Raw genomic sequence first — 24,914 nt, forward strand, 5'->3', positions numbered from 1 at the left:
CTACAAGCTCAGCCGAAAAGGTGGGAACCTGTACGTAAAGCTGAACCGCGCCAACATCCCACAGAAGGGCAGGAGCGAACAAGCCCTCATTAACCACCGTGCTGCGCCAAGTTTATTGTAAAATTTCCTGTGAGCATGAAATAAAGTTTCCAAAAAATTCTTTTCTTCGTAAAATGATAAATTCCCTTCCCTGAACATGTCTATGTAAAAATAAATACCAAATTCCACTTACTTTGGCTGTGGGGACGTGGACAAGGTGCGCTGTGATGTTATCAGGGCCTGGTTGCCCGTGCGTGAATCGCCCAGACACGGTCGCACAGGCCATTCAAGCACCAGGTGTTGCCACAAATATATTTTCAATTATTTGTTTTATGTATTTTCAATGCAGTTTTATTTGATGTTTTTTTATCGTATATGATGCATATTTGTGTCCTTTACAATATGTATACAGTAGAACGTTCATAATGTTCCCTGGAACTGTGATACATGTGTCAGTAATGTGTCCACAATAAATGTTTATTGTTGCAATATTACCAGTCAAAAATTCACTAAAATTACAATATGTACAGTTTCACACACTATTTACACAGTAACACACTGTATTACACACTCAGGTACTTCGGAAGTGAGTAATAATCAACTGAAGTAGCCCATGGTACACAGCGCGGCTTCGCTCTCAGTGCACCAGGTACAGATGAATTTTTGCTTCCTGTTTCTTCATTCTGTGTGCTTGCAAATAACACACTCACGTACACCCTTGGCTTTAGTACTTGTAGGTTGTATGTAGCCAAGCTTGTAAAGCATAAGGTAGTATTGAAAAGATTATAGGAAAAGATCAACTTGTAAAGTAGTCTTGAAAAGATCGCTTTGTATGGTCCCACACAGAAATAGATTCAGCTAGCCTCAAATAGTGTCCGTCAGTTAGGAAGAGATTCAGGTATTCTTGAAAATATCTATGGAAAACACCACCATGGAAGCCGCTAACACTGTTCATCTATGCTACTTTTATCAGATGCATCATCACTGAATGCAGAAAACGATTCATCTATGTATCATCTAAATAAATTGCAAGGGCTTGCAAATAAATTGCAAATAAATTGTAGCTCAGAGCTACAACTGGATATGCTCGCTGTAACCTCCTCATGGGTGATGTATCACTTGCATCCGACCTTTGTGTTAGGTCCTTATTGCACCTAGCTTCACCAATAGTATGACCCTTGTTTTTCAAACAATAAGGTTTGAATTTCACCGACAGAGCGTTATCTTTCAACACCACGTCGGACAGGTGTTTGGGAACCAGAGGCGCGTGCGCCACCCATGGTTGCTCATTCAGTACTAACCCAGCCAGCAGCCCTAGGGCATTCTGGGAATATTTTCCAAGATGGCTGCCTCTCACTGGAGGTCCTAAGAGTCCATTTCGTACATAACCAACTTCGTACACATTTAGAATTGGTACCGAAAAATAAAAAATAGTTTTCTCGGTTGGCACAGTTTCCCTGCCGACCGAGAATACTCAGTTGGCGCAGTTAACTGGTTAAGGTACTCGAACGTGGCCCCCCCCCCCCAGGAAAACCTGGACAACCGTCAACATCTTGCCCCACTCGAGCATAAAGCCCCGCTCAGAGGGTTTGAAAACCCAGACAGGGTCCAACGAGGCCCATGGCCCCAAGTCAGCTCCTCCCCAACCCTAGGAACCTCCATGTCAGGTCCCAGGGGTGAGCCCTCCTCCAAAACCCCAGTCTCAGAAGAAAAAACCGGGGCAGCTGGAAAAGTGGGAAAAGATGAGAGGGGTCCACTGGTCAGGCCCCGATGCAACGGTTGGAGGGAGGGGCTCGAATGCTTCCTTGGAAGGGGCAACTTCTGAAACTGCCAGTCTCGGAAAATTCTAAACTCCACCCTGACGTTTCGGAGTTGGAAGCAAGGGGAGAGGGGGGGACAGAATGAACCATGGCAGGGGAAGAACGAGGGGGGTATGGACTGAACCAAGGCCGAAGCGACTAACACCTCCAAGTCCGGGTTGCTATAAGCAAAGCGGGGCAGCTGCGAGGCATCCGGGGAAGCAACCAACCAAGAACGTTGCAGCAACTTAAACCTGGCATGCAACCCCTGAGCCGCCTGCACCCGAATATCTGTAGATCATCTGTAGATTGGGTGAATTAAGTCACAAAGAAGCAACAGTGCTCGCAGGACTCTTGAGTCGAAGGTTTTACCGACCCAACAGGCAGCATGACGGAGGCCAAAAACAATGAGCGTCGCACTGAGACAAGGAGACAGCAACCCTCAAACTCGCACAAGGCGAGAGGAGACCCAGGGGTTTGCATCCATTGGACCCCCGTGCACATCCGTGGGGATTCCCAGGGCCCTTAGAATGGTATCACTAAGGGATGAGCCCTGGCAGGATACTGCTAACCAGCGCCCAAGTCTACCAAACTGCTAAAACTGGGCCCCCGGGACGTATCCACTCACGGGGGGGAAGCAGGGGATACCACCGAACACAGGAGGTCAACACCCTAATCTAACAGGGGCAAGGGGCACAAAGGCAGACCCCCTGCCAGGCCAAAACAAAAAGGAAAAGAAAAAACCCGCAAGAGGATAACGTACGCAGGAGGTACAGAGTCAGCCGCTGTAATAGGTGAAAACTAGCTGTGCAGTACCCCGTGCCCGACCAGTGCAAAAACTACCACTTACCCTAAGGTAAACAAGGGAGTAACCCCGCCCCCCACCAAACACTTAGGGGCGGTCAATCACCAAGCAGCATGAAAATGAAACGCCATTTTTTGGGCGAGTCTTGGAGGCTCCCCGGAGCTTACCTGGCTGATATGCATGTATTAGACCGTGGCATTAGTTAATTCGATTGGAGTTCTATTCCTACCGGGAACCACGAGCCAGAACCTTGCCCCCTCAGAGAGGCACGAGGAGCAATGGTCTATAGACACCCCTCTTGTAATTGGAAACAGTCTATGTCTGCCATCTACCAGGTCAGGCACCCAGAAAATTAGGAATTCCAAAACAAACTATAGCTGGTTAAAAATTGCAAACCGAAAGCCGAACTAGCAAGCAGAACTCCCCAATCGAAAAAAAGCAAACAAGCATGACGTTACCACAGCCGCCGTACCACTGTCTGCGCAACTCCCCCCCTCCCTGGGAGGGAGAAGGGGGAGCCCCAGACTCCCTCGCGCCGGCTACCCAACCTCAATTCAGAGGCTGAATATCAGAAACTCAAAAAAACGCTGACCGGAGGAAGGGATGCTGTGGAGCCTCTGGGTCTCACCCAGAAAATGGGGCTTCATTACATTCAATGCTGGTTTTCTGTGGAGAGCCCCTTTGGCTTCCTGGAACTACCTAACTTAAGATAAAGGAAAAGAGGGACTTACCCGGGAGGCGGCCGCCACTTGCTCCTCAACTCGAAGTCAAGACAACTGGCTGCAACCTGCGACCCAAGGCTACACATGCCCAAGAAGGGCTAGGAACATTAATGAGGTACCGTGCGGCCAGGATCCTGTTCGACCTCTAAAAGCCCCATGCCCGAATGTCAGCCCAAGACATATTACCAAAAACAGCAGCCAAAGTTGCAAACTTATGAACATCGTGGGCACAGGGATAGACAGCAGGCTGGCTGGACCGAATAATCCTGCGGACAACCTGGTAAACCCGCACCCTAGAACAGGGAAGAAGGGAAACCGGGAACACCTAAAGCGCGTCCCCTGCCACTGAGGCCGTGGCTCGCAAATAACACTTTAGAGTCGTAACCGGACTCAACACATGATGCATCCCCGGCCGAACCAACGAAGCATCAACACCCGAAGGACCCCTCCGGAAAGCAGCAGTCTCCTCCTTCGCCAGAAAAGAAGGAGACGGCGACAAACGAACAAACCACCACCAGGACCAAAAGAGCAGAAACCCCCTGCTCTGGAGAACATGAAGCTCCCCAATCCGACCCCGGAGGCCAATGCCAACCAGAAAAGAGCTTTAGAGAAGCAGTTCTGATCCGAAGGGGCCACCGTGGAGAAGAGAGAAAAAGACCAATCTGGTCCAACGACCACAACACCTTAGGTGGCACATGAGCAGACCGGAAGTGGAACAACGCCCGAGAAAGCTTGCGGATTGGAGCAGAAGTGACATCCACCCCGAACGCAGCATCCGTCAGCGCTGCATGATACAAGGCGACAGTATTCGGCATAAGATGACGGTCCTGAAACAAACTGGAGAGAAAGGACAAAACAACCCAATCAGAAATCGAAGACAACATACGAAGAGTCACAACAGAATGCTGATGTGATATACACGGACTTCGCAAAAGCTTTCGATAAATGTGACCATGGCGTGATAGCACACAAAATGAAGTCAATGGGAATAACCGGTAAAGTAGGATGCTGGATACTCAGTTTTCTGTCAAACAGGACTCAGCGAGTAACGGTCAACCATATAAAATCTAGTCCAAGTGCAGTTAAAAGCTCTGTACCTCAGGGTACAGAGCACATTGCACTGCTGCTTTTCCTTATTCTCATATCAGATATAAACAAAAATACAAGTCACAGCTTCGTATCATCCTTTGCAGATGACACAAAATTCAGTATGAAAATTATCTTGGCTGAAGACACTGAAAAACTTCGAAGCTGATATTAATAAAGTTTTCGACTGGGCATCAGAAAATAACATGATGTTTAACAGTGATAAATTCCAGGTACTCAGGTACAGTAAAAATGAGGACCTTAAACATAATACAGAGTACAAAACACAATCAAATGTACCCATAGTAGGAAAACAGCATGTAAAGGATTTGGGAATAATAATGTCTGACGACCTAACGTTTAAGGAGCATAACCAAGCAAATATTGCGACAGCCAGAAAAATGATAGGATGGATTACGAGAACTTTCAAATCCAGGGATCCCATCACAATGGTTGTACTCTTCAAGTCACTTGTGTTGTCCATCTTGAGTACTGCTCAGTACTCACTTCTCCCTTCAGAGCAGGAGAGATTGCTGAAATAGAGGGAATACAGAGAACATATACGGCACGCACAGACGCAATAAAGCACCTAAATTATTGGGATCGTCTCAAAGCCCTCCAAATGTACTCACTAGAAAGAAGACGAGAGAGATATCAAATAATATACACCTGGAAGATACTGGAGGGCCAAGTACCAAATCTACACAGTAAAATAACAACGTACTGGAGTGAATGATATGGAAGAAAATGCAGAATAGAACCAGTGAAGAGCAGAGGTGCCATAGGCACAATCAGAGAACACTGTATAAACATCCGAGGTCTGCGGTTGTTCAACGTCCTCCCAGCAAGCATAAGAAATATTGCCGGAACAACCGTGGACATCTTCAAGAGGAAACTAGATTTATTCCTCCAAGTAGTGCTTTACCAACCGGGCTGTGGTGGGTATGTGGGCCTGCGGGCCGCTCCAAGCAACAGCCTAGTGGACCAAACTCTCACAAGTCGAGCCTGGCCTCGGGCCAGGCTTGGGGAGTAGAAGAACTCCCAGAACCCCATCAACCAGGTATCAACCAGGTAGTCAAGAATTGCTGAAAGGAGCCCCAGGAAACTTCATACTGCCACCGAGACATAACTTACAGGTGGGATACCATCAATGAAGCCACCTGATCACCATACAAGTGGTGATAAACCCGCGTCAAAAAGACCAGATGTGAAGATTTGAAGAAAAGATCGAACCAGCCATGTACCGAACCAGACCAATCTGCTGAAAATGGCGGAGCTGCAGGAAAACCCTCAGGTTCGGACATCGAGCAAGCAGCGCCAGAAACCAAGGCTGGTTCGGCCACCAAGGGACTAACAAGACTACTCTACCCTGGTAACCCTCCAAGACTCCAAGAGAGCCAGGACTATGGAGCAACAACTGAACTGGGGGGGGGGGGGGGGTAGAGGTTCAGGTAACCCCACCTTGACTGGTCTAGTCGAAAGACATCGACCCCAACAGTTTCAGTCAGGGAAGGGTGCTGCATATACCAGAAGACGCCTCAACCAAGCCAATGCAAAGGAGTCCACGTCCGAGCACCTGAACATCTGGCAGAATCAATGGAACCAGCCAGCGTCAATCGTCCATTCCGTGGACAGGGGAATGAAATGGGACAGGCCATCCGCCAGTACATTGGACACTCCCTGCACATGAACTGCCAAGAGAGCCAAACCCCGAGAACTCGGCAGACGAGTCAGCCAAAGCGACCAGTTCCAAAGAGCCAGGTACCGCATCAAACCCCTGCAGTTCCAACCTGTCCTCGACTCAAGTCCATTACATCCAGCGGTCGACCCCACAGACGCATTCATAAATTTTAATATGCTGTTCATTCAAAACGGGAATTTTCTCAAGTATAAATTAATATTATAATATATTAGCATATTGTGCATATATAGGCATAGGTTAGGTTAGGTTAGGTTAGGTGTTTAGGTTCTGTTGGCGATTATTTGTATTTGTAGTACGTGGGTGAAGCATTTATAGCGTTGTGATTCGAACAAAATTCGTCAGTGAAACACTTGTTCCGGATATGTTCGAACGTCAGCAGTTGTGAGTCGTGTGTAAACCGCTTTTCATTCATAAACAGGGGGTTTGGCGGGTGCATGGAATCACTTTTGGATCTTTGTTTGGAGGACGGGCTGGCAGTTCAGACAATGAACCACAGGGAAGCAGTCCGAATGGAGCTGGATCGTCGATCCGCGAGCAACGCAAACCCTCTGAAGGCTAATGTCACACAGCTGTGAACTTCCACGCTGTACTGTGAGCCCGGTGGAAGGACGGACCCCACCGACCCTGGCCAGTCGGGTGAGAGCTGGTCACAAAGTCCCAGCCGAGAGACGAGGCATTTGTGAACACATCAAGCGAGGGCTCAGGTAGGCGCCACGGCACAGAGCCCTGAAAAGCCCGAAGAAGAAGCTGGCGACGCAGCAGCCGACGCAGCAGCCGACGCAAGGCTCCTTGGGGGGTCCTAACCCCACGGACATGAGAGCGGCGGAAAGGATGTTCCCTGAAGGAACCAGAACAGCCGCCAAAGCCAGATCTGACCCAACAGGTAGAGCAGCACAGTGAAGTTCAGACTCCTGCACAGCTGCTCGAACAACCAACAAGTGACCTGGGTGCCCTCCAAATAGAGCCAAAGGCAGGACCGCAGCAGCAACGCAGTGGGAGAGAGAGAGAAGTAAGTGGTCCGAGAATCCCACACAAGACCCAGCCAAATCCTGAACCTGAGAGGGAACCAAATGGGACTTCCTCCAGTTCACCAAGAACCCGAACCTGGCGAGCTGGGACAGAACCAAATCCCTGGCGAGCACACACGGACTGGCTGGGAGCCCAGACCAGCCAGTCGTCAAGGTAAGCCAGAACCCGATCACCTAACAGACACAAATAGGTCACCACAACCCGGGTAAAGTGTGTGAACACGCGAGGTGCCAGATTCAAGCCAAATGGAAGGCAACATAAGTGGTAAGCCTGTTGCCCCACAGGAAAACCAAGCCAGTCCCTGAATCCCGGATGAATCGGAACATGCCAATAAGGGTCTCGAAAATTCAGGGACACCATCCAAGCACCTGGCTCCAAAAGGAGCCGGACCTGGGACAGAGTGGTCATCCAAAAGGAGCGGCAAAAGACTCAGGGGTTCAGACGGGACTGAGTGGTCATCCGAAAGGAGGGGCAAAAGACTCAGGGGTTCAGACGGGACAAATTCAGAACGAACAGCAGGTCTGCACAGTTCCTTTTCGGAACTGGAAATAGGCAGGAAACCCACCTGAGGGATGTCGTCCTTTTGATCACGCCCAAGCGAACCCCATTCCAGGATGACCCGACAGATTGCAGGGGAAGATGCCCGCCCTGCCAGCCCCGATTCCCTTGGAGGAGGAGGAGGAGGAGGAGGAGGAGCCATCTGATGCCACTTGCAGTTCGGAGGAAACTACCTGAAATGCCCACGAATCGTGGGACCAGGCAAGAGCAAACAGTGCGAACCTTCCCCCCTCTCTATCGCCCCTTCAACGGGGTGAACCACGAAAAAGCTGACGATCCTTACGAGAGCCCGACCAACGCTCAGAGCGATCAATGCGCTGACCAGACTCCAATTCCTCCACAGGAGAGGCCGGTCTGAATCTGGCACAACTGGCATACGAAGAACTTGGGTTGAATAGCTGGTGCGGGGAGGGTGTGGGGCTCTCCCTTCCCCCTCCAAGGGAGGGGGGGGGGAGCTGTGCAGACAGTGGTGCAGCGGCGATGGTGATGTTATGCTTGTTTGCTGTTTTCTGTTTGGGGGAGCTTCTGCTTGCTAGTTTGGCTTTCGGTTGCAATTTTTAACCAGCTGTAGTTTGTTTTGGGACGCTTACCTTTCTGGGTGCCTAACCTGGTAGATGGCAGACATAGAATGCTTCCAACCACATGGGGGTTTCTATAAGCCATTGCTCCTCGTGCCTCTCTGAAGGGGAGGGGGGGGGCCAGCTTCTGGCTTGTGGTCCCCAGTAGGCATAGAACTCCAATCAAACTGACTGATGCCACGGTCTAATACATACATATCAGCCCGGTAAGCTCCGGGGAGCCGGAGGGGCTCTCCACAGAAAAAAATATTAATTTTGTATGTAGTCTTCATTTTGACAATCACACATGATCAAGAAATCTTCAGTGTACTATTCTGTAAATTAAATTATAAATACATAATTATTATAGTACATGAAACAATGACCAAAATTTGCACACAAGGTGTCTACTGGTCTAGATACAGTATGAATAATATAAATTAACTATGCATGGGATGGGGTAAGCGTGGCGGTGTTTCCTCGCCCACCTCACACCAAGAAACAAATACTGTCTTTGTTTCACTGATCAATTTGCACTGAATATAAACTACTCAGACCATCCAGGATTTTGTTAACACTTTCGAGCTCTCGGCGAAGGTCACTCAGCCAACCGTATGTGCGCGCGGCGTTTTTATCGCTTAATTGTAAAAACAAAAATGTGTATACTCTTTTTACTTTTCTGACCTTAGTTTTCATGCTACGTATTTCACTTTGGTACCAACATGTTCGCAATAAAATTCTCTAGAAGAACATCAGTAAAAAAAGTCACTGAAAGCTATAGAGATACCAGCATGAAATAAATAACTACGAAGATGAGTCGCCGTGAGCGCTCAACAGCAACAAAATGTTTTTACTCTTGGGATTATTATCACCTCTACAATTGTCCTACAGCCTTAATTTTGGTATCAATGGACTCCCAATAAAATTCCCAACACGGTGATATGAATATATTCGTAGAATAATGGTCCCGGCCCACCCTGCAAGAGTGTGGGAAGTGGGCGCACTAATACCCGGTAACAATGACCGGACGACACACGCGCGAAACGTTGCTTTGAAAGTTTATACTTATTTCACTGTTCTGATATTATTATTGTATGTATGTCATTCATTTTTGTGGCAATGTTTTCGCAATAGAATGTTCTATGAGCTAAATTATACTACACAAACTTGGACCAAATAGGTGTACTTACCAAGGGAAGGCTGGTTGTGGAACAGTAAGTTGAGCATTTGTTCTTCACTCCACCTTCTTCAGGTTCTTCATTCCTGAAGTTGCTCAACAGATGGTTTGTAGGTGGAGTGAAGCTGTTGCAAGTGGTTACTTCTTCACCACCCAATACACCTGTTTCCGGTGGTAATTGGTGCAGCAGGGAACAACACAGAGTGCAACACCACAGGTCTTGCATCCATAGTTCGTGTCCTTCCTTTTACCGGACCGTGCGCATGCATGACACTTGAGACGTTTGGGCAGTCTGTAAATTTCATGTTTCAGTTTGTAGTTCATGCGATTTTCTGAATCAACAATAGGGCGGCCAGGTCCTCTCGCTGGAGGTGTAACAGGAGTTGCAGGAGAGTCAGATTCATCTGACAAAACAGTTTCGTCAACTGGCAGTGTGGCAGACATGTCGGGTTCAGATTCGTTGTCTGCTTCATCTTGAGGTGGTGTAGTGAACAAAGGCCGTCTCACACCAGATGGTCCGGGAGTTGGCATGGCGTCAGCATTGGCAGGAGCTGTGTCATCATTTATGTCTGGAGCGTGCCGCAAGTGTTGAGATGATGATGATGTTTTAGGCCACTCCTCTGTGTCCCAGTGCAATAGGGCCCAGATTGCCACTTCGTGGAACTGTAGCAATGTTAGCTTTTTTCGATCAGTTGTGTTGTATTTGTACAAAACATAGGCATTATGCAATGCCATTTGCAGGAAATAAAAGGTAATCTTTTTGGTCCACTTGTGAGTTTTCCTGGTAAAATGGTAATATTTAACCATTTGATCGAAGTGGTCCACACCTTTCATGAACTTATTGTACTCGCAAATTGCAGTTGGTTTGTTCACTGTTACCTGTTGTATTCCACTTGTTCCGTCTCGGTTGCGAATTCGCTTCCTTCGCTGAACTCGCTGAGTGTCTGCATTGTGGATGTTGGGTAATGATTGAAACCACTCGCTTGTCTTTCCACAGGCGAATGAAGGTATTATCTTTGCGGCGGTATACTGTGGTATCCAGTGGAAGCTTACCCTTGGCTAGAGCTTGCAATACCTTTGGGGCGCCACGTAGCATTCTAATTGTGCCACATGTGTACACCCCAAGTTCTCTCAATGTTTCTGTCAGGGTAACCGAGTTGTAGTAATTATCCATGTACAAATGGTAACCCTGGTTCACTAAAGGCTGCATCAACCCCGTTACTGTATCCACTATCGTCTTACCAATACCTGAGTATACGTCAAAGTCATATATGTACCCAGAGACAGATTCAGCAAGCATATAAAGTTTCACACCATACTTGTCTGGTTTGTTTGGATTGTACACTTTGAAGGATAGTCGGCCTCGCCATGCCATTGTACCCTCATCCAAACACAGCTCTTTCTTGGGGATGTAAACTTGAGCAAACCTCTCTTTCAAGTAATCCATCACTGGTCTCACTTTTATCAACTTATCACGATTGTTCACGTGCACTGCATTGGTATCGAATGTGTGGAAAAACTGGTTTATATGCTGGAATCGTCTGGACGGCATGAACAAGCTGAAGAAACGAGCATGCCATGGCTTTGCTGTTTGCCAATACATCCTCATAGTTGGGAGCCTAATTATGCCCATCAATATGAACAGTCCTAGGAATCGCGCCATTTCACTCACCTTCACTGGGGTCCAAATATCTGATACATTTTCATTGGCCATCCGGAATAACTGTGAGGCGTACAAATTTGTTTCAACGGTAAAGAACTCAAGGAGCGCACGCGTGATGAACAATTGAATATAAGCCAGTGCACTAGTAGGCTTGGGAATTTTCAGTCCAGGATTTCCAGTAAAATCATCAACAACTGGAGAAGTATTGCTATGACTCCAGCCCTCACCAGCCCCAGCCTGCCGAGTACGTACTGTACGTGTACGCCTTTCAGCAGGCTCGAATGAATCCTCATCACTTTCCTCATCACTTATACTTTCAGAATCACTTGGCGCAATTTGTCGTGTGTTCCTACGACGAGTAACGTGTCTGGTAGCTACTTTTCTAGGTAGCCTAGATGCACCACGTGTGCGCCGAGATGGAGGAGGAGGAGGGGGTCGCGGTGCCTCCTCTTCCTCGGTGAGGGCCTCAGTCTCCTCATCACTCGTTGCCGTATCATTCCCTCTAGCTCTAGGTACACTATAATCGTTGTGGGTTCCAAAATCTTCCTCCAATACCTCTACATCACCTTCAGCTTCTGATAAATCCTCCACAAGGCCTGGAATTTTCGTTGGTGTGAGCTTCACTCCGCTCCACTTCTTAAAAATTTGGGTTATTTTGTCCACTCTCTATGACCTGGAGGCTTCCTTGGGCGTAGAAGTGCTTGGGCCTTGACCTTGATCCATTTTTGATGAAGTAATTGGGTATAATCCACACGGAAACAGGTAAAAATGCTCGAGTTTGGCGCGCGAGAGGAGCGTGATCGACTCACGACACGTGACACGAAAACAATGGGCCCGTCACGTGAGCGGGTAGGCCGACGCGCCAGGCGGCCTAGTGGTGAGAAAGAGAACTTCATGGCGCGTCGTTTGAAACAAACCCCAATGAAATCGGATTAAAATTGAATTTTATACAAATATTTTAAAAGAAGACATAACTTTATGTCCACTATGCGTTTACGTTAGACGAAACCGGACGCACCGGCGCGTCCAGATAGCGCGAAAGTGTTAAGTTAGGGTGAATCTTATCTTATCAGGGTCCACTGTATTTTGATACAAAATATTCAAATTTATTTAATTTCTACTCGCAATGATCAATAAGAATTTAATAGTCACAAGCCCTCTTTACAAACTGATAAGTTATTTGTTTTTGTCTAAACTTACCCCACTCCCTCTGTCCTCCTCACTACATACTAGCTTGCCTCCGAGATGCTAGCCTAGTTTTTTGTAGGCAACTGTGACAACACCAAAAGAGTGCTGCCACAATTTGCACCTTTCCCCTCCCCCTGACCCAGCCTGGATAAATTATTTTTCTTTTTACAGGGTTTGGTCCTGAGTGGTTTGAAAAGCAAGACAACTGCTATAGGTATAATTTATTTGTGGTTAATAAGTCGAAGTTATTTTAGTACTTTTTAATGAGATTAACCATTGCACTGCACAAAGAGCCTTTAGGTGCTCAGAGTTGTGCTACTATTTTTTAATTAGGCTATATTTTAATGTTTGTTAATGTTTTCATTACTCCATGTTTTGAAATGGAAATAGTTGAGTTTGGAAACATTTTGACATTAACTTTACCTAAACGCTTATATAAACAACAAAAATATGTCATTGACAATTGCACTATGAAATTTTTGCCAAAAACAGGTGCGCAGTGCAGTGGTTAATTAGGTCAAAGACCATGTATATATGAAGGACAAGTTTCTGTAAATTTAAAAAGAGCTAATACCTTGGCAACTTAGCTTTTCCAGACCTGCTGACTGGATTGATCCACTTGTGGGCTCTTAGGATCCAAGGCTTCAGCACACTGCAAACAACCCATAGAGAAAGTTTTAATTATCGTTATAAATTTACTAAAGTGTTTTTATCTTCAGATCATGAAGAATGGAACAAATATTATAAGAAAAGAAGTGAGAGAAAATGAGAAAAGGAAGGAGTATACATGTTGATGAATAAAGAGTTCTATAAGGACAATGTATAACTCCTCTTATTGCAGTTCAGTGTTTGAGAAATTCAAGTTTGAAAGAACTAATATTATTATTTGAAAGTTGGTTGTTATTGCATATATAGTGTGATGACAAATCATAAAAATGGGGGGTGGGGCAGAGAGGGCAGGAACATGGCTTAGAAAATAAGATAGGTATGCGATTCACTGAAAATCCAAATTATGAAACCTGGCTATTGGGTCACTGAGCAATGCATAGTAGCCTAAATTATACCACAAGAGTGTTAACAAAAAATTACATGAAATATTGCAGCAAGCAATTATACTTAGAATACCTGTATTTCCCTAAAATAAGTGAACCCATCCAGACTCAGAGAACCAAGTGTGATACAACAAGGTGACACTACACATTTCAAGAATCTTCCATCATTGAAAATTTTTACACCCACTTAGCTAATTTTTTATGAACAAAACTAATAGGATCAGCAGCAGTCAATCTAACGGTACTAATAACCCAGGTGACAACTGAATACAAAATTGTTCAGAGCATTAATGGGGACATGAGAGAATACAAGGAGAAAGCTACTCCCCAAATTGCAAAATACGATTTAAGAGGCTCGAACCATTTTCATTGTTATGGAAAAAAAAGATTCAAAACCTTTTGAATTTTATGAAGCTATTTAAAGATGTAACCTATTGTAATGTCTGGTATATAAAGTCTAGCTTTTATTGTCATTAATCTAAATGTTTATCTTAGTTAAATACCAATTTGTTGTATTTTTTGTTAATTTTTGTTTTATTTTGCAAGTGTTGCAAGTACGTTAGATTGAGCTTTAGTAAATGTTTATATCTTGAGTGTGTAATTACCCAAATGTAGTACAGGATGACAGCTAAGCTCGTGGTATCCCGTCTCCCCAGCACTGTCAAATAACGCTTTGAAATTAGATGGTTTTGTCCTCCACCACCTTCTCACACAAGGGGACACAGGTGGAAGCCGAGTACCCAAATGAGCCACAGAGACATTAGAAAGAACTTTTTCAGTGTCAGAGTAGTTAGTAAAAGGAATGCACCAGGAAGTGATGTGGTGGAGGCTGACTCCACACACAGTTTCAAATGTAGATATGACAGAACTCGGTAGGCTCAGAAATCTGTACATCAATTGATTGACTGTTGAGAGGCGGGACCAAAGAGCCAAAGCTCAACCCCCCCCCCCCAAGCACAATTAGGGGAGTACAATTAGGCGAGTACCTAACTTGTTCCAACCGTCTACCACTCTGTTTGCAAAAGTGAATTTTCTTATATTTCTTCGGCATCTTTGTTTAGTTAGTTTAAATCTATGACCTCTTGTTCTTGAAGTTCCAGGCCTCAGGAAATCTTTCCTAGAAATTTTTTCAATTCCTGTTACTATTTTGTATGTAGTGATCATATCTCCTCTTTTTCTTCTGTCTTCTAGTTTTGGCATATTTAATGCTTCTAACCTCTCCTCGTAGCTCTTGCCCTTCAGTTCTGGGAGCCACTTAGTAGCATGTCTTTACACCTTTTCCAATTTGTTGATGTGCTTCTTAAGATATGGGCACCATACAACCACTGCATTGGCCTAACAAAAATCGTGAACAATTTCTTTAGTATTTTGACATCAATGTATTTAAAAGCAATTCTAAAGTTAGAAAGCATGGCATAGGCTCCTCGCACAACGTTCTTAATGTGATCCTCAGTTGATGGTTTTCTATCTAGAACCACCCCTAGATCTCTTTCTTTATCAGAAGTCTCTTAAAGATTTTCCACATAATTTATAGGGTGTGTGGGGGGTCTATGTTCTCTTATTCCACATTCCATAACATGGCATTCATTTAGATTAAATTCTATTTGCCAAGTGGTGCTCCATATATTTATTTTGTCTAGGTCTTCTTGAAGGGCATTACAATCATCTAAGTTACTTATCCTTCCATTATCTTAGCATCATCAGCAAATATGTTCATATAATTCTGTATAGATTGTTTCTGTATAGATTGATTTAAATCTGGTAGATTGTTCATGTAGACAATGAACATTACCGATGCAAGAACCAAGCTCTGTGGTTGATACCTGGTTGATGGGGTTCTGGGAGTTCTTCTACTATCCAAGCCCGGCCCGAGGCCAGGCTTGACTTGTGAGAGTTTGGTCCACCAGGCTGTTGCTTGGAGTGGCCCGCAGGCCCACATACCCACCTACAGCCCGGTTGGTCCGGCACTCCTTGGAGGAATAAATCTAGTTTCCTCTTGAAAATGTCCACGGTTGTTCTGGCAATATTTCTTCTGCTTGCTGGGAGGACGTTGAACAACCGCGGACCTCGGATGTTTATACAGTGTTCTCTGATTGTGCCTATGGCACCTCTGCTCTTCACTGGTTCTATTCTACACTTTCTTTCATATCGTTCACTCCAGTACGTTGTTATTTTACTGTGTAGATTTGGTACTTGGCCCTCCAGTATCTTCCAGGTGTATATTATTTGATATCTCTCTCGTCTTCTTTCTATTGAGTACATTTGGAGGGCTTTGAGACGATCCCAATAATTTAGGTGCTTTATTGCGTCTATGCGTGCCGTATATGTTCTCTGTATTCCCTCTATTTCAGCAACCTCTCATGCTCTGAAGGGGGAAGCGAGTACTGAGCAGTACTCAAGACGGGACAACACAAGTGACTTGAAGAGTACAACCATTGTGATGGGATCCCTGGATTTGAAAGTTCTCGTAATCCATCCTATCATTTTTCTGGCTGTCGCAATATTTGCTTGGTTATGCTCCTTAAACGTTAGGTCGTCAGACATTATTATTCCCAAATCCTTTACATGCTGTTTTCCTACTATGGGTACATTTGATTGTGTTTTGTACTCTGTATTATGTTTAAGGTCCTCATTTTTACCGTACCTGAGTACCTGGAATTTATCACTGTTAAACATCATGTTATTTTCTGATGCCCAGTTGAAAACTTTATTAATATCAGCTTGAAGTTTTTCAATGCCCTCAGCCGAGGTAATTTTCATACTGATTTTTGTGTCATCTGCAAAGGATGATACGAAGCTGTGACTTGTATTTTTGTCTATATCTGATATGAGAAAAAGGAAAAGCAGCGGTGCAAGGACTGTACCCTGAGGTACAGAGCTTTTCACTGCACTTGGACTAGATTTTATATGGTTGACCGTTACTCGCTGAGTCCTGTTTGACAGAAAACTGAGTATCCAGCGTCCTACTTTACTGGTTATTCCCATTGACTTCATTTTGTGTGCTATCACGCCATGGTCACATTTATCGAAAGCCTTTGAGAAGTCCGTGTATATCACATCAGCATTCTGTTTTTCTTCTAATGCCTCAGTGACTTTGTCGTAGTGCTCAAGTAGCTGTGAGAGGCACGATCTTCCCGCTCGAAATCCATGTTGGCCTGGGTTGTGAAGGTCATTGGTCTCCATGAAATTGGTGACCTGACTCCTAATCACTCTCTCAAATACTTTTATGATGTGCGATGTTAGTGCAACTGGTCTATAATTTTTTGCCAATGCTTTGCTCCCTCCCTTGTGTAGAGGGGCTATGTCTGCTACTTTAAGTGCATCTGGTATCTCCCCCGTGTCCAAGCTCTTCCTCCACACTATACTGAGTGCCTGTGCTACCGGCACTTTGCATTTCTTTATAAATATTGAATTCCATGAGTCTGGACCTGGGGCCGAGTGCATGGGCATGTTTTCAATTTCTTTTTCAAAATTTAGTGCGCTCGTGTTTATATCAGTTATATTTACAGGGGTTTGAATATCCTGCATAAAGAAATTGTCTGGATCTTCCACCTTCATGTTGTTTATTGGAGTGCTAAACATGTCCCCATACTGCTTTTTTAGGATTTCACTAATTTCTTTGTCATCCTCCATGTATGAACCTTCACTTGTACGAATAGGTCCAATACTGGCAGTGGTTTTTGCTTTTGATTTCGCATATGAGAAGAAATATTTTGGATTTTTCTTTATTTCCTGAATTGCTTTCTGTTCTAACTGCCTTTCTCCAGTTTCATATGAGTGTTTCAATTTCCGCTCGATTTCTTCAATCTCCCTATTTAAATTATTCCTTCTTTGACGGGAAATTCGTGTCTGCATAAGCAGTTCCGTTATTTTTTTCCTGCATTTATAGTGTCGTCTACGTTCTCTTTCTACGTTAGATCTCTTTCTGGCTTTCCTCAAAGGAACATGTTTCAGACAGACTTGATACGCTTCCGAAGTCAGTTTTTCTATTCCTTCTGTAGGACTTGTATTACGTAGAACAGTTCCCCATGGAATGTTTGTAAGTTCCCTGTTTATTATCTCCCAGTCTATCCTTTTATTATTAAAATTGAATTTACTGAATAGCCCCTCTCGCTTTATCAACGTTTTAGGTCTATTCTGAGTATTGATGGTCGTTTGCACTTCAATGAGTTTGTGATCTGAGTATGTGGTATCTGATATCGTAATGTCTCTGATCATGTCTTCATTGTTCGTAAAGACCAGATCTAGAATATTTTAATTTCTCGTTGGCTCCGATATCTGCCGATTGAGTGAAAATTTGTCACAGAATCTAAGTAGTTCTCTAATCTGTGGTTGGTTAGGTCCTGATAGATTTCCTGGTATAATATTATTGTTTGCTATTTTCCACCTGAGACTAGGCAAGTTGAAGTCGCCTAGGAAGATAATATCAGGTACAGTGGTACCTCGGAATGCGAGTGTCCCTGTATGCGAGTTTTTCGGAAGACGAGCAGGATTTACTCCAAAAATATGTCTCGGAAGGCGAGGGTTACCTCGGGACGCGAGTTTGTTGATACGTGTACAGGCCGACTGGCGCATGGTGGCATGGCGATCGCGCCTCAGTTTACCAGTGTCTCGTGTCCAGTGACTATCCCACCTGAATTCTTCACAAGGATTTACAGTTTTTTATCGGTTTTTTGGCCATTTGAGCATAAAAGTTGTCATTATATATCTTGCCATGGGTCTCAAGAAAGCCATTAGTAAGGTTCAACCTAAGAAAATAGCTGTGAGTAGAGGCAGTAGAGGATGTCCCTTCTTGATTAAGAAAATGTGTGAAGTATGGGAAGAACTGCAAAGTTTTGTTGAAAAAACTCACCCAGATAAAGCTGTAGCAGGCCGTTGCATTGACCTTTTAAATGATAATGTGATGTCTTACTACAGACAAGTGTTAAAATGTAGGGAAAAACAAGTGTCATTAGACAAATTCTTAGTAAAACAAGCAAGTCCTAGTGGTATGCAGGCAAAATGTGCCAGTAGTGTGCATACCAGTGAAGTCCTCACTGCCTGATGTGATAATGGAAGGGGACTCCCCTTCCAAACAGTAACTCCTCTCTTCCTCCCACCTCCTCACCATCTTCCATACGCCTACAGCATTCAACGGCAAGGTAAGTAATAACTTGAACATAGTTTTGTAGGTTTATTTAGATGAATTAGGTATAAAAATTTAGTTTGATGTGGGGTTTTTGGGGTAGTCAGGAACGGATTAATTCATTTCCCTTTATTTCTTATGGGGAAATTAGCTTCGGAATGCGAGTTTTCGGAATACGAGGCATCTCCAGGAACCAATTAAACTCTTAAACTGAGGTATGCCTGTATCGGGTTCTCCAAATTATCAAGGCTATTCTCTATTTTGCTTATCTGTTCTGTGAATTCCTCAGCCGTTGCATCTGGCAGTTTGTATATTAGAATAATCACTAAATTTATTTTCTCTATTTTTAATCCCAGTACCTCTACCACCTCATTTGTAACGTTTAGGAGCTCCGAGCATACAAGATCTTCCCTAATATACAGACCCACTCCTCCATGTGACCTAATTTTCCTATCACACCTGTATAGGTTATATCCTGGAATCCAGATCTCACTGTCCAACAATTCCCCCTGCCTGCACGCCCACCTACCCACTTGTTAATCCATCCACCCACCTACCTGCACACCCACCTGCCTGCTTAACCCACCCACCCACCTGTTCACCCACAGCCTGCACGCCCACTCACCCACCTGTCAATGCACCCAGCCACCTACTCACCCACCTGCTTGCTCACCCACTTACGAGGATGAGGGAAGGGGACGTTCCCTCCATGCTAGATTTGATATTTACCAGGAAGGAGGAAGAGATATTTGACATTCAGTACCTTCCTCCCTTGGGTAAAAGTGACCATGTCTTTTTGGGAATAAAGTATGCAATGCGTTATAAGCTGGAAGAAAATAAGGAGGTTGAAGCAGTTGAAAAACCAGACTTCAGGAGGTCTTCTAAGGTCAGACTTCTAAGGTCATTATGGTGACCTTAGAAATTTTTTTAGTGAGTATAATTGGACAGACTTGATGCTAGGCAAGGAAGTGAATGAGATGTATGGCAAGTTTTGTGAAATATATGATAAAGGCACAAAAAAATTTATACCAAAACAGAGATGCAGAACTAGGAAACAGGATTGGTTCAATAGAAATTGCGAGAGGGCTAGAGACCGAAAGACACAAAAATGGAATCAATACAGGAAGAGGCCGAACCCCCAAACATACCAGCGATACAAAGATGCGAGAAACAACTACACGGCAGTGAGGAGAGAGGCAGAAAGAAATTTTGAAAAAGGGATTGCGGACAAATGTAAAACAGAACCAGGTCTATTCTATAAATTCATAAACAACAAATTGCAGGTAAAGGATAATATTCAGAGGTTGAAAATGGGAAATAGATTCACGGAAGATGAAAAGGAAATGTGTGAAACACTAAACGAAAAGTTCCAAAGTGTGTTTGTACAAAATGAAATCTTTAGGGAACCAGATACAATAAGAATTCCAGAGAACAACATAGAACACATAGAGGTGTCTAGAGACGAAGTGGAAAAAATGCTCAAGGAGCTCGGTAAGAACAAAGCAGCTGGCCCAGATGGCGTTTCACCATGGGTTCTGAGAGAATGTGCATCTGAGCTCAGCATTCCACTTCACCTGATCTTTCAGGCATCCCTGTGTACAGGAATCGTAGCAGACGGGTGGAAACAGGCTAACATAGTTGCAATCTACAAAAGTGGCAGCAGGGAAGACCCCCTCAATTATAGACCTGTATCATTGACAAGTGTAATAGTGAAAGTATTGGAAAAACTAATCAAAACTAAATGGGTAGAACACCTAGAGAGAAATGATATAATATCAGACAGACAGTATGGTTTTCGATCTGGAAGATCCTGTGTATCGAATTTACTCAGTTTCTATGATCGAGCCACAGAGATATTACAGGAAAGAGATGGTTGGGTTGACTGCATCTATCTGGACCTAAAAAAGGCTTTCGACAGAGTTTCACATAAGAGGTTGTTCTGGAAACTGGAAAATATTGGAGGGGTGACAGGTAAGCTTCTATCATGGATGAAAAATTTTCTGACTGATAGAAAAATGAGGGCAGTAATCAGAGGCAATGTATCAGAATGGAGAAATGTCACAAGTGGAGTACCACAGGGTTCAGTTCTTGCACCAGTGATGTTTATTGTGTACATAAATGATCTACCAGTTGGTATACAGAATTATATGAACATGTTTGCTGATGATGCTAAGATAATAGGAAGGATAAGAAATTTAGATGACTGTCATGCCCTTCAAAAAGACCTGGACAAAATAAGTATATGGAGCACCACTTGGCAAATGGAATTTAATGTTAATAAATGTCATGTTATGGAATGTGGAATAGGAGAACATAGACCCCACACAACCTATATATTATGTGAGAAATCTTTAAAGAATTCTGATAAAGAAAGAGATCTAGGAGTGGTTCTAGATAGAAAACTATCACCTGAGGACCACATAAAGAATATTGTGCAAGGAGCCTATGCTATGCTTTCTAACTTCAGAATTGCATTTAAATACATGGATGGCGATATACTAAAGAAATTGTTCATGACTTTTGTTAGGCCAAAGCTAGAATATGCAGCTGTTGTGTGGTGCCCATATCTTAAGAAGCACATCAACAAACTGGAAAAGGTGCAAAGACATGCTACTAAGTGGCTCCCAGAACTGAAGGGCAAGAGCTACGAGGAGAGGTTAGAAGCATTAAATATGCCAAAACTAGAAGACAGAAGAAAAAGAGGTGATATGATCACTACATACAAAATAGTAACAGGAATTGACAAAATCGACAGGGAAGACTTCCTGAGACCTGGAACTTCAAGAACAAGAGGTCATAGATTTAAACTAGCTAAACACAGATGCCGAAGAAATACAAGAAAATTCACCTTCGCAAATAGAGTGGTAGACGGTTGGAACAAGTTAAGTGAGAAGGTGGTGGAGGCCAAGACCGTCAGTAGTTTCAAAGCGTTATATGACAAAGAGTGCTGGGAAGACGGGACACCACGAGCGTAGCTCTCATCCTGTAACTACACTTAGGTAATTACTTGCCTGCTCGAACCTGTTCACCCACCAAGCCCATCTACCTGCCATCCACTCATCAAAAACCCACCTGCCTGAATCCACCTATCCCTGCCTGCCCACCCACCCACCCACCTGCCTGCCTGCCCACCCACCCGCCTGCCCACCCACCCACCCACCTGCCTGCCCACCCACCTGCCTGCCTGCCCACCCACTTTCCTTGCCCACCTACCAGCTAGGCAGCTAACCACCCATGCACCAGCCCCACACACTAATTAGTGTGTCAATTCAAATCATGCGTGTGGTATAAAAATTGTCGGAAATGGTCCCTTTTGGACTCAGAGGTGAAAAAGTACTATTATCCGGAACATGTGATAATCCGGCTGGGGGTCCTTCCCATATAGTCCGGATAGTCGAGTGGAGACAGTATTTCCAATGCAGTTTTATTTGTTTTTTTTTAATGTATATGACGCATATTTGTGTCCTTTACAATATGTATACAGTAGAACGTTCATAATGTTCCATGGAACTGTGATACATGTGTGAGTAATGTGTCCACAATAAATGTTTATTGTCGCAATATTACTTGTTAAAAATTCACTAAAATTACAGTATATACAGTTTCACACACTATTTACACAGTAACATACTGTATTACACACTTTGTACTTTGGAAGCGAGTAATAATCAACGAAGTAGTCCATGGTACACAGCGCAACTTCGCTCTCAGTGCACCAGGTACAGATAGATTTTCGCTTCCTGTTTCTTCGTTCTGTGTGCTTGCAAATAACACACTTACGTACACCGTTGGCTTTAGTACCTGTAGGTGGTATGTAGCCAAGCGTATAAAGCATTAGGTAGTCTTGAAAAGATTATAGGGAAAGATCAATTTGTAAGGTAGTCGTGAAAAGATCAATTTGTAAGGTAGTCGTGAAAAGATCAATTTGTAAGGTAGTCGTGAAAAGATCGCTTTGTAAGGTCCCACGCAGGAAGAGATTCAGCCAGCTTCAAAGAGTGTCCGTCAATCAAGAAGAGATTTGGTTATTCTTGAAAATATCTATGGAAAACGCCATGGAAGCCGCTAACACTGTTCATCTATGCTACGTGTATCAGATGCATCATCATTGAATGCAGAAAACGATTCATCTATGTATCATCTATATAAATTGGAGATTGCTTAGGTGGGCAATGGTAGCGCTCAGAGCTACAACTGGATATGCTCACTGTATCATCCTCATAGGTTGCCTCGTAGATCACAGGGGGCCTCGTAGCCTGGTGGATAGCGCGCAGGACTCTTAATTCTGTGGTACGGGTTCGATTCCCGCACGAGGCAGAAACAAATGGACAAAGTTTCTTTCACCCTGAATGCCCCTGTTACCTAGCAGTAAATAGGTACCTGGGAGTAAGTCAGCTGTCACGGGCTGCTTCCTGGGGTGTGTGTGAGGTGTGGAAAAAGAAAAAAGTAGTTAGTAAACAATTGATTGACAGTTGAGAGGCGGGCCGTAAGAGCAAAGCTCAACCCCCGCAAACACAACTAGGTGAATATAGGTGCTGTACCACTTGCATCCGACCTTTGTGTTAGGTCCTTATTGTGCCTAGCTTCACCAATATTATGACCCTTATGTTCTTCAAACAATAAGATTTGAATTTCACCGACAGAGCGCGATCTTTCAACACCACGTCGGACAGGTGTTTGGGAGCCAGAGGCGCGTGCACCACCCATGGTTGCTCACTCGGTACTAACCCAGACAGCAACCCTAGGGCATTCTGGGAATTTTTTCCAAGATGGCTGTCTCTCACTAGAGGTCCTAGGAGTCCATTTCGTACACAACCAACCACACACACATTTAGAATAGGTACGAAAAAATCAAAAATAGTTTTCTCGGTTGGCGCAGTTTCCCACCGACTGAGAATGCTCGGTTGGCGCAGTTCAGTGGTTATAGAACTCTAATAAAGAAGGAGATCTAGGGGTGGTTTTCAATAGTAAACTGTCACCCAAGGAACACATTTCCTGAGGGCCACTAATGTAGTGGGCTCGATGAGGACAGGAAGCCGGAGACTTGTTAATGGTCCCCCTCATTTGCCCTGATAATCTTTTCCAGTTGTATTTTAAAACTCAAGAGTGTTACAAATTTGGTGGGAAGGCAGTTCCATGGTTATATAACCCTATGGGTGAAAAAGCATCTCCTGCTCTCAGTCCTACATTTTGGCCTGAGGTTAAAACTGTTGCGCCTTGTTCGTGTTACATCTGACCTTTTGAAGAAATTGTCCGGATCAACATCCTCTAAATTGTTCAGTATTTTAAAAGGTTCAATGAGAGCCGCTCTGTCATGCCTGGTTTGCAGTGTTAGCCCAGTGGCCTTCAACCATTCCTGATACACGAGATGACTTGACTCTGGAATGATTTTTTGTTGTTCAGTGCTGCACCTTCTCCAGAGCAGCTATGTCTTTCTGAAGATGAAGTCTCCATGCTTGTATGCAATAATCTAGGTAGGGGCACACCACCTAGATTTCGACAGACTTATGCAATTGAATGACTACTTTCTTGTCCTTAAAAGGTAAATGTACGCTTGATTATTTCTAGGGTTTGATAAGCCTTTTTTACTGCTGCACCCACTTCTTGTGGAATTTTCAGCAGATGATGGATTCTGAATCCAAATAAAAATTTCATGATGTGGTTTGTAATATTCTCATCTGTCATTGATGTATATAACCAAAAGGGTTGACTCCAAAATGGACCCCTGTGGCACCCCACTTACCACATTTCTCCAGACTAATTCTCATTTAGCACGACCCTTTTTTTCTTTGTTTTATCCATTCCAGTACTCTCCCATTTATTCCATGTGCTTGTAGTTTCATTGCTAGTCTTTCAACAGGTACCTTGTCAAAAGCTTTATCAAAGTCCATGTAAACTACATCTACCGTAAGTCCTTTGTCTGAGTAGCAGTGTTACTGTTACTGTTAGCAGTGTTACTGTTTCCAGAAATGTGAGTGGGTTTGTACGGCAGGATCTATTTTTAACAAATCCATGTCGAGTTGATATAACAACATTGTTCTATGAGAGTTATTGAATGATTCCTTCCCTTAGTACTCTCTCCATGAGCTTGCAGATGTGTGATGTCAAGTTGATCAGACAATAGTTTTCTGCCTTTTTTTAAAATAGGGGTAACATTTGCATACAGTATTTCCAATATAGGGAAACACTCTTGTTCCAAGGATTTTCTGAAAAGGCATTTCAGTGGTATGCATAGTGTATTTGCCAATTAATTTATGACTTTGGATTGAATTCCATCCACACCTGGGGCTTTTGAGTCTTAGTTTGTCAATGCTCTTTCTGATTGTGTCGCACATTTTAGGTATATTCCTTAATTCATTCTCTTCACCCTCATTCAAAAATTTGTGAGGATAATGGAATGTCACCCAATCTTTCT

General features: G+C 44.0%; 2 protein-coding genes across 2 annotated transcripts in view; both read right to left on the bottom strand.

Annotated features, from left to right (window-relative positions):
* The window catches only part of LOC123755728 (uncharacterized), a 107,020-nt gene that overhangs the window by 9,115 nt on the left and 72,991 nt on the right, over positions 1-24,914 (bottom strand). Inside the window, exon 6 of the mRNA XM_069305539.1 lies at positions 12,900-12,977. Coding sequence (XP_069161640.1) covers positions 12,909-12,977 — 69 coding nt within the window. The 3' untranslated portion in view covers positions 12,900-12,908. The remainder of the gene's footprint in view (positions 1-12,899; positions 12,978-24,914) is intronic.
* Positions 8,628-12,731, bottom strand: LOC138352960 (piggyBac transposable element-derived protein 4-like). Its single transcript, XM_069305622.1, has 3 exons — positions 12,693-12,731; positions 10,723-11,770; positions 8,628-8,632 (listed from the first exon to the last, which is right to left on the bottom strand). Exons 1-3 carry the CDS (start codon positions 12,729-12,731, stop codon positions 8,628-8,630), a joined length of 1,092 nt encoding a protein of 363 aa, XP_069161723.1.

Source organism: Procambarus clarkii, chromosome 55 (assembly GCF_040958095.1).
Source record: "Procambarus clarkii isolate CNS0578487 chromosome 55, FALCON_Pclarkii_2.0, whole genome shotgun sequence".
In the NCBI taxonomy this organism is placed as follows: Eukaryota; Metazoa; Arthropoda; class Malacostraca; order Decapoda; family Cambaridae; genus Procambarus; species Procambarus clarkii.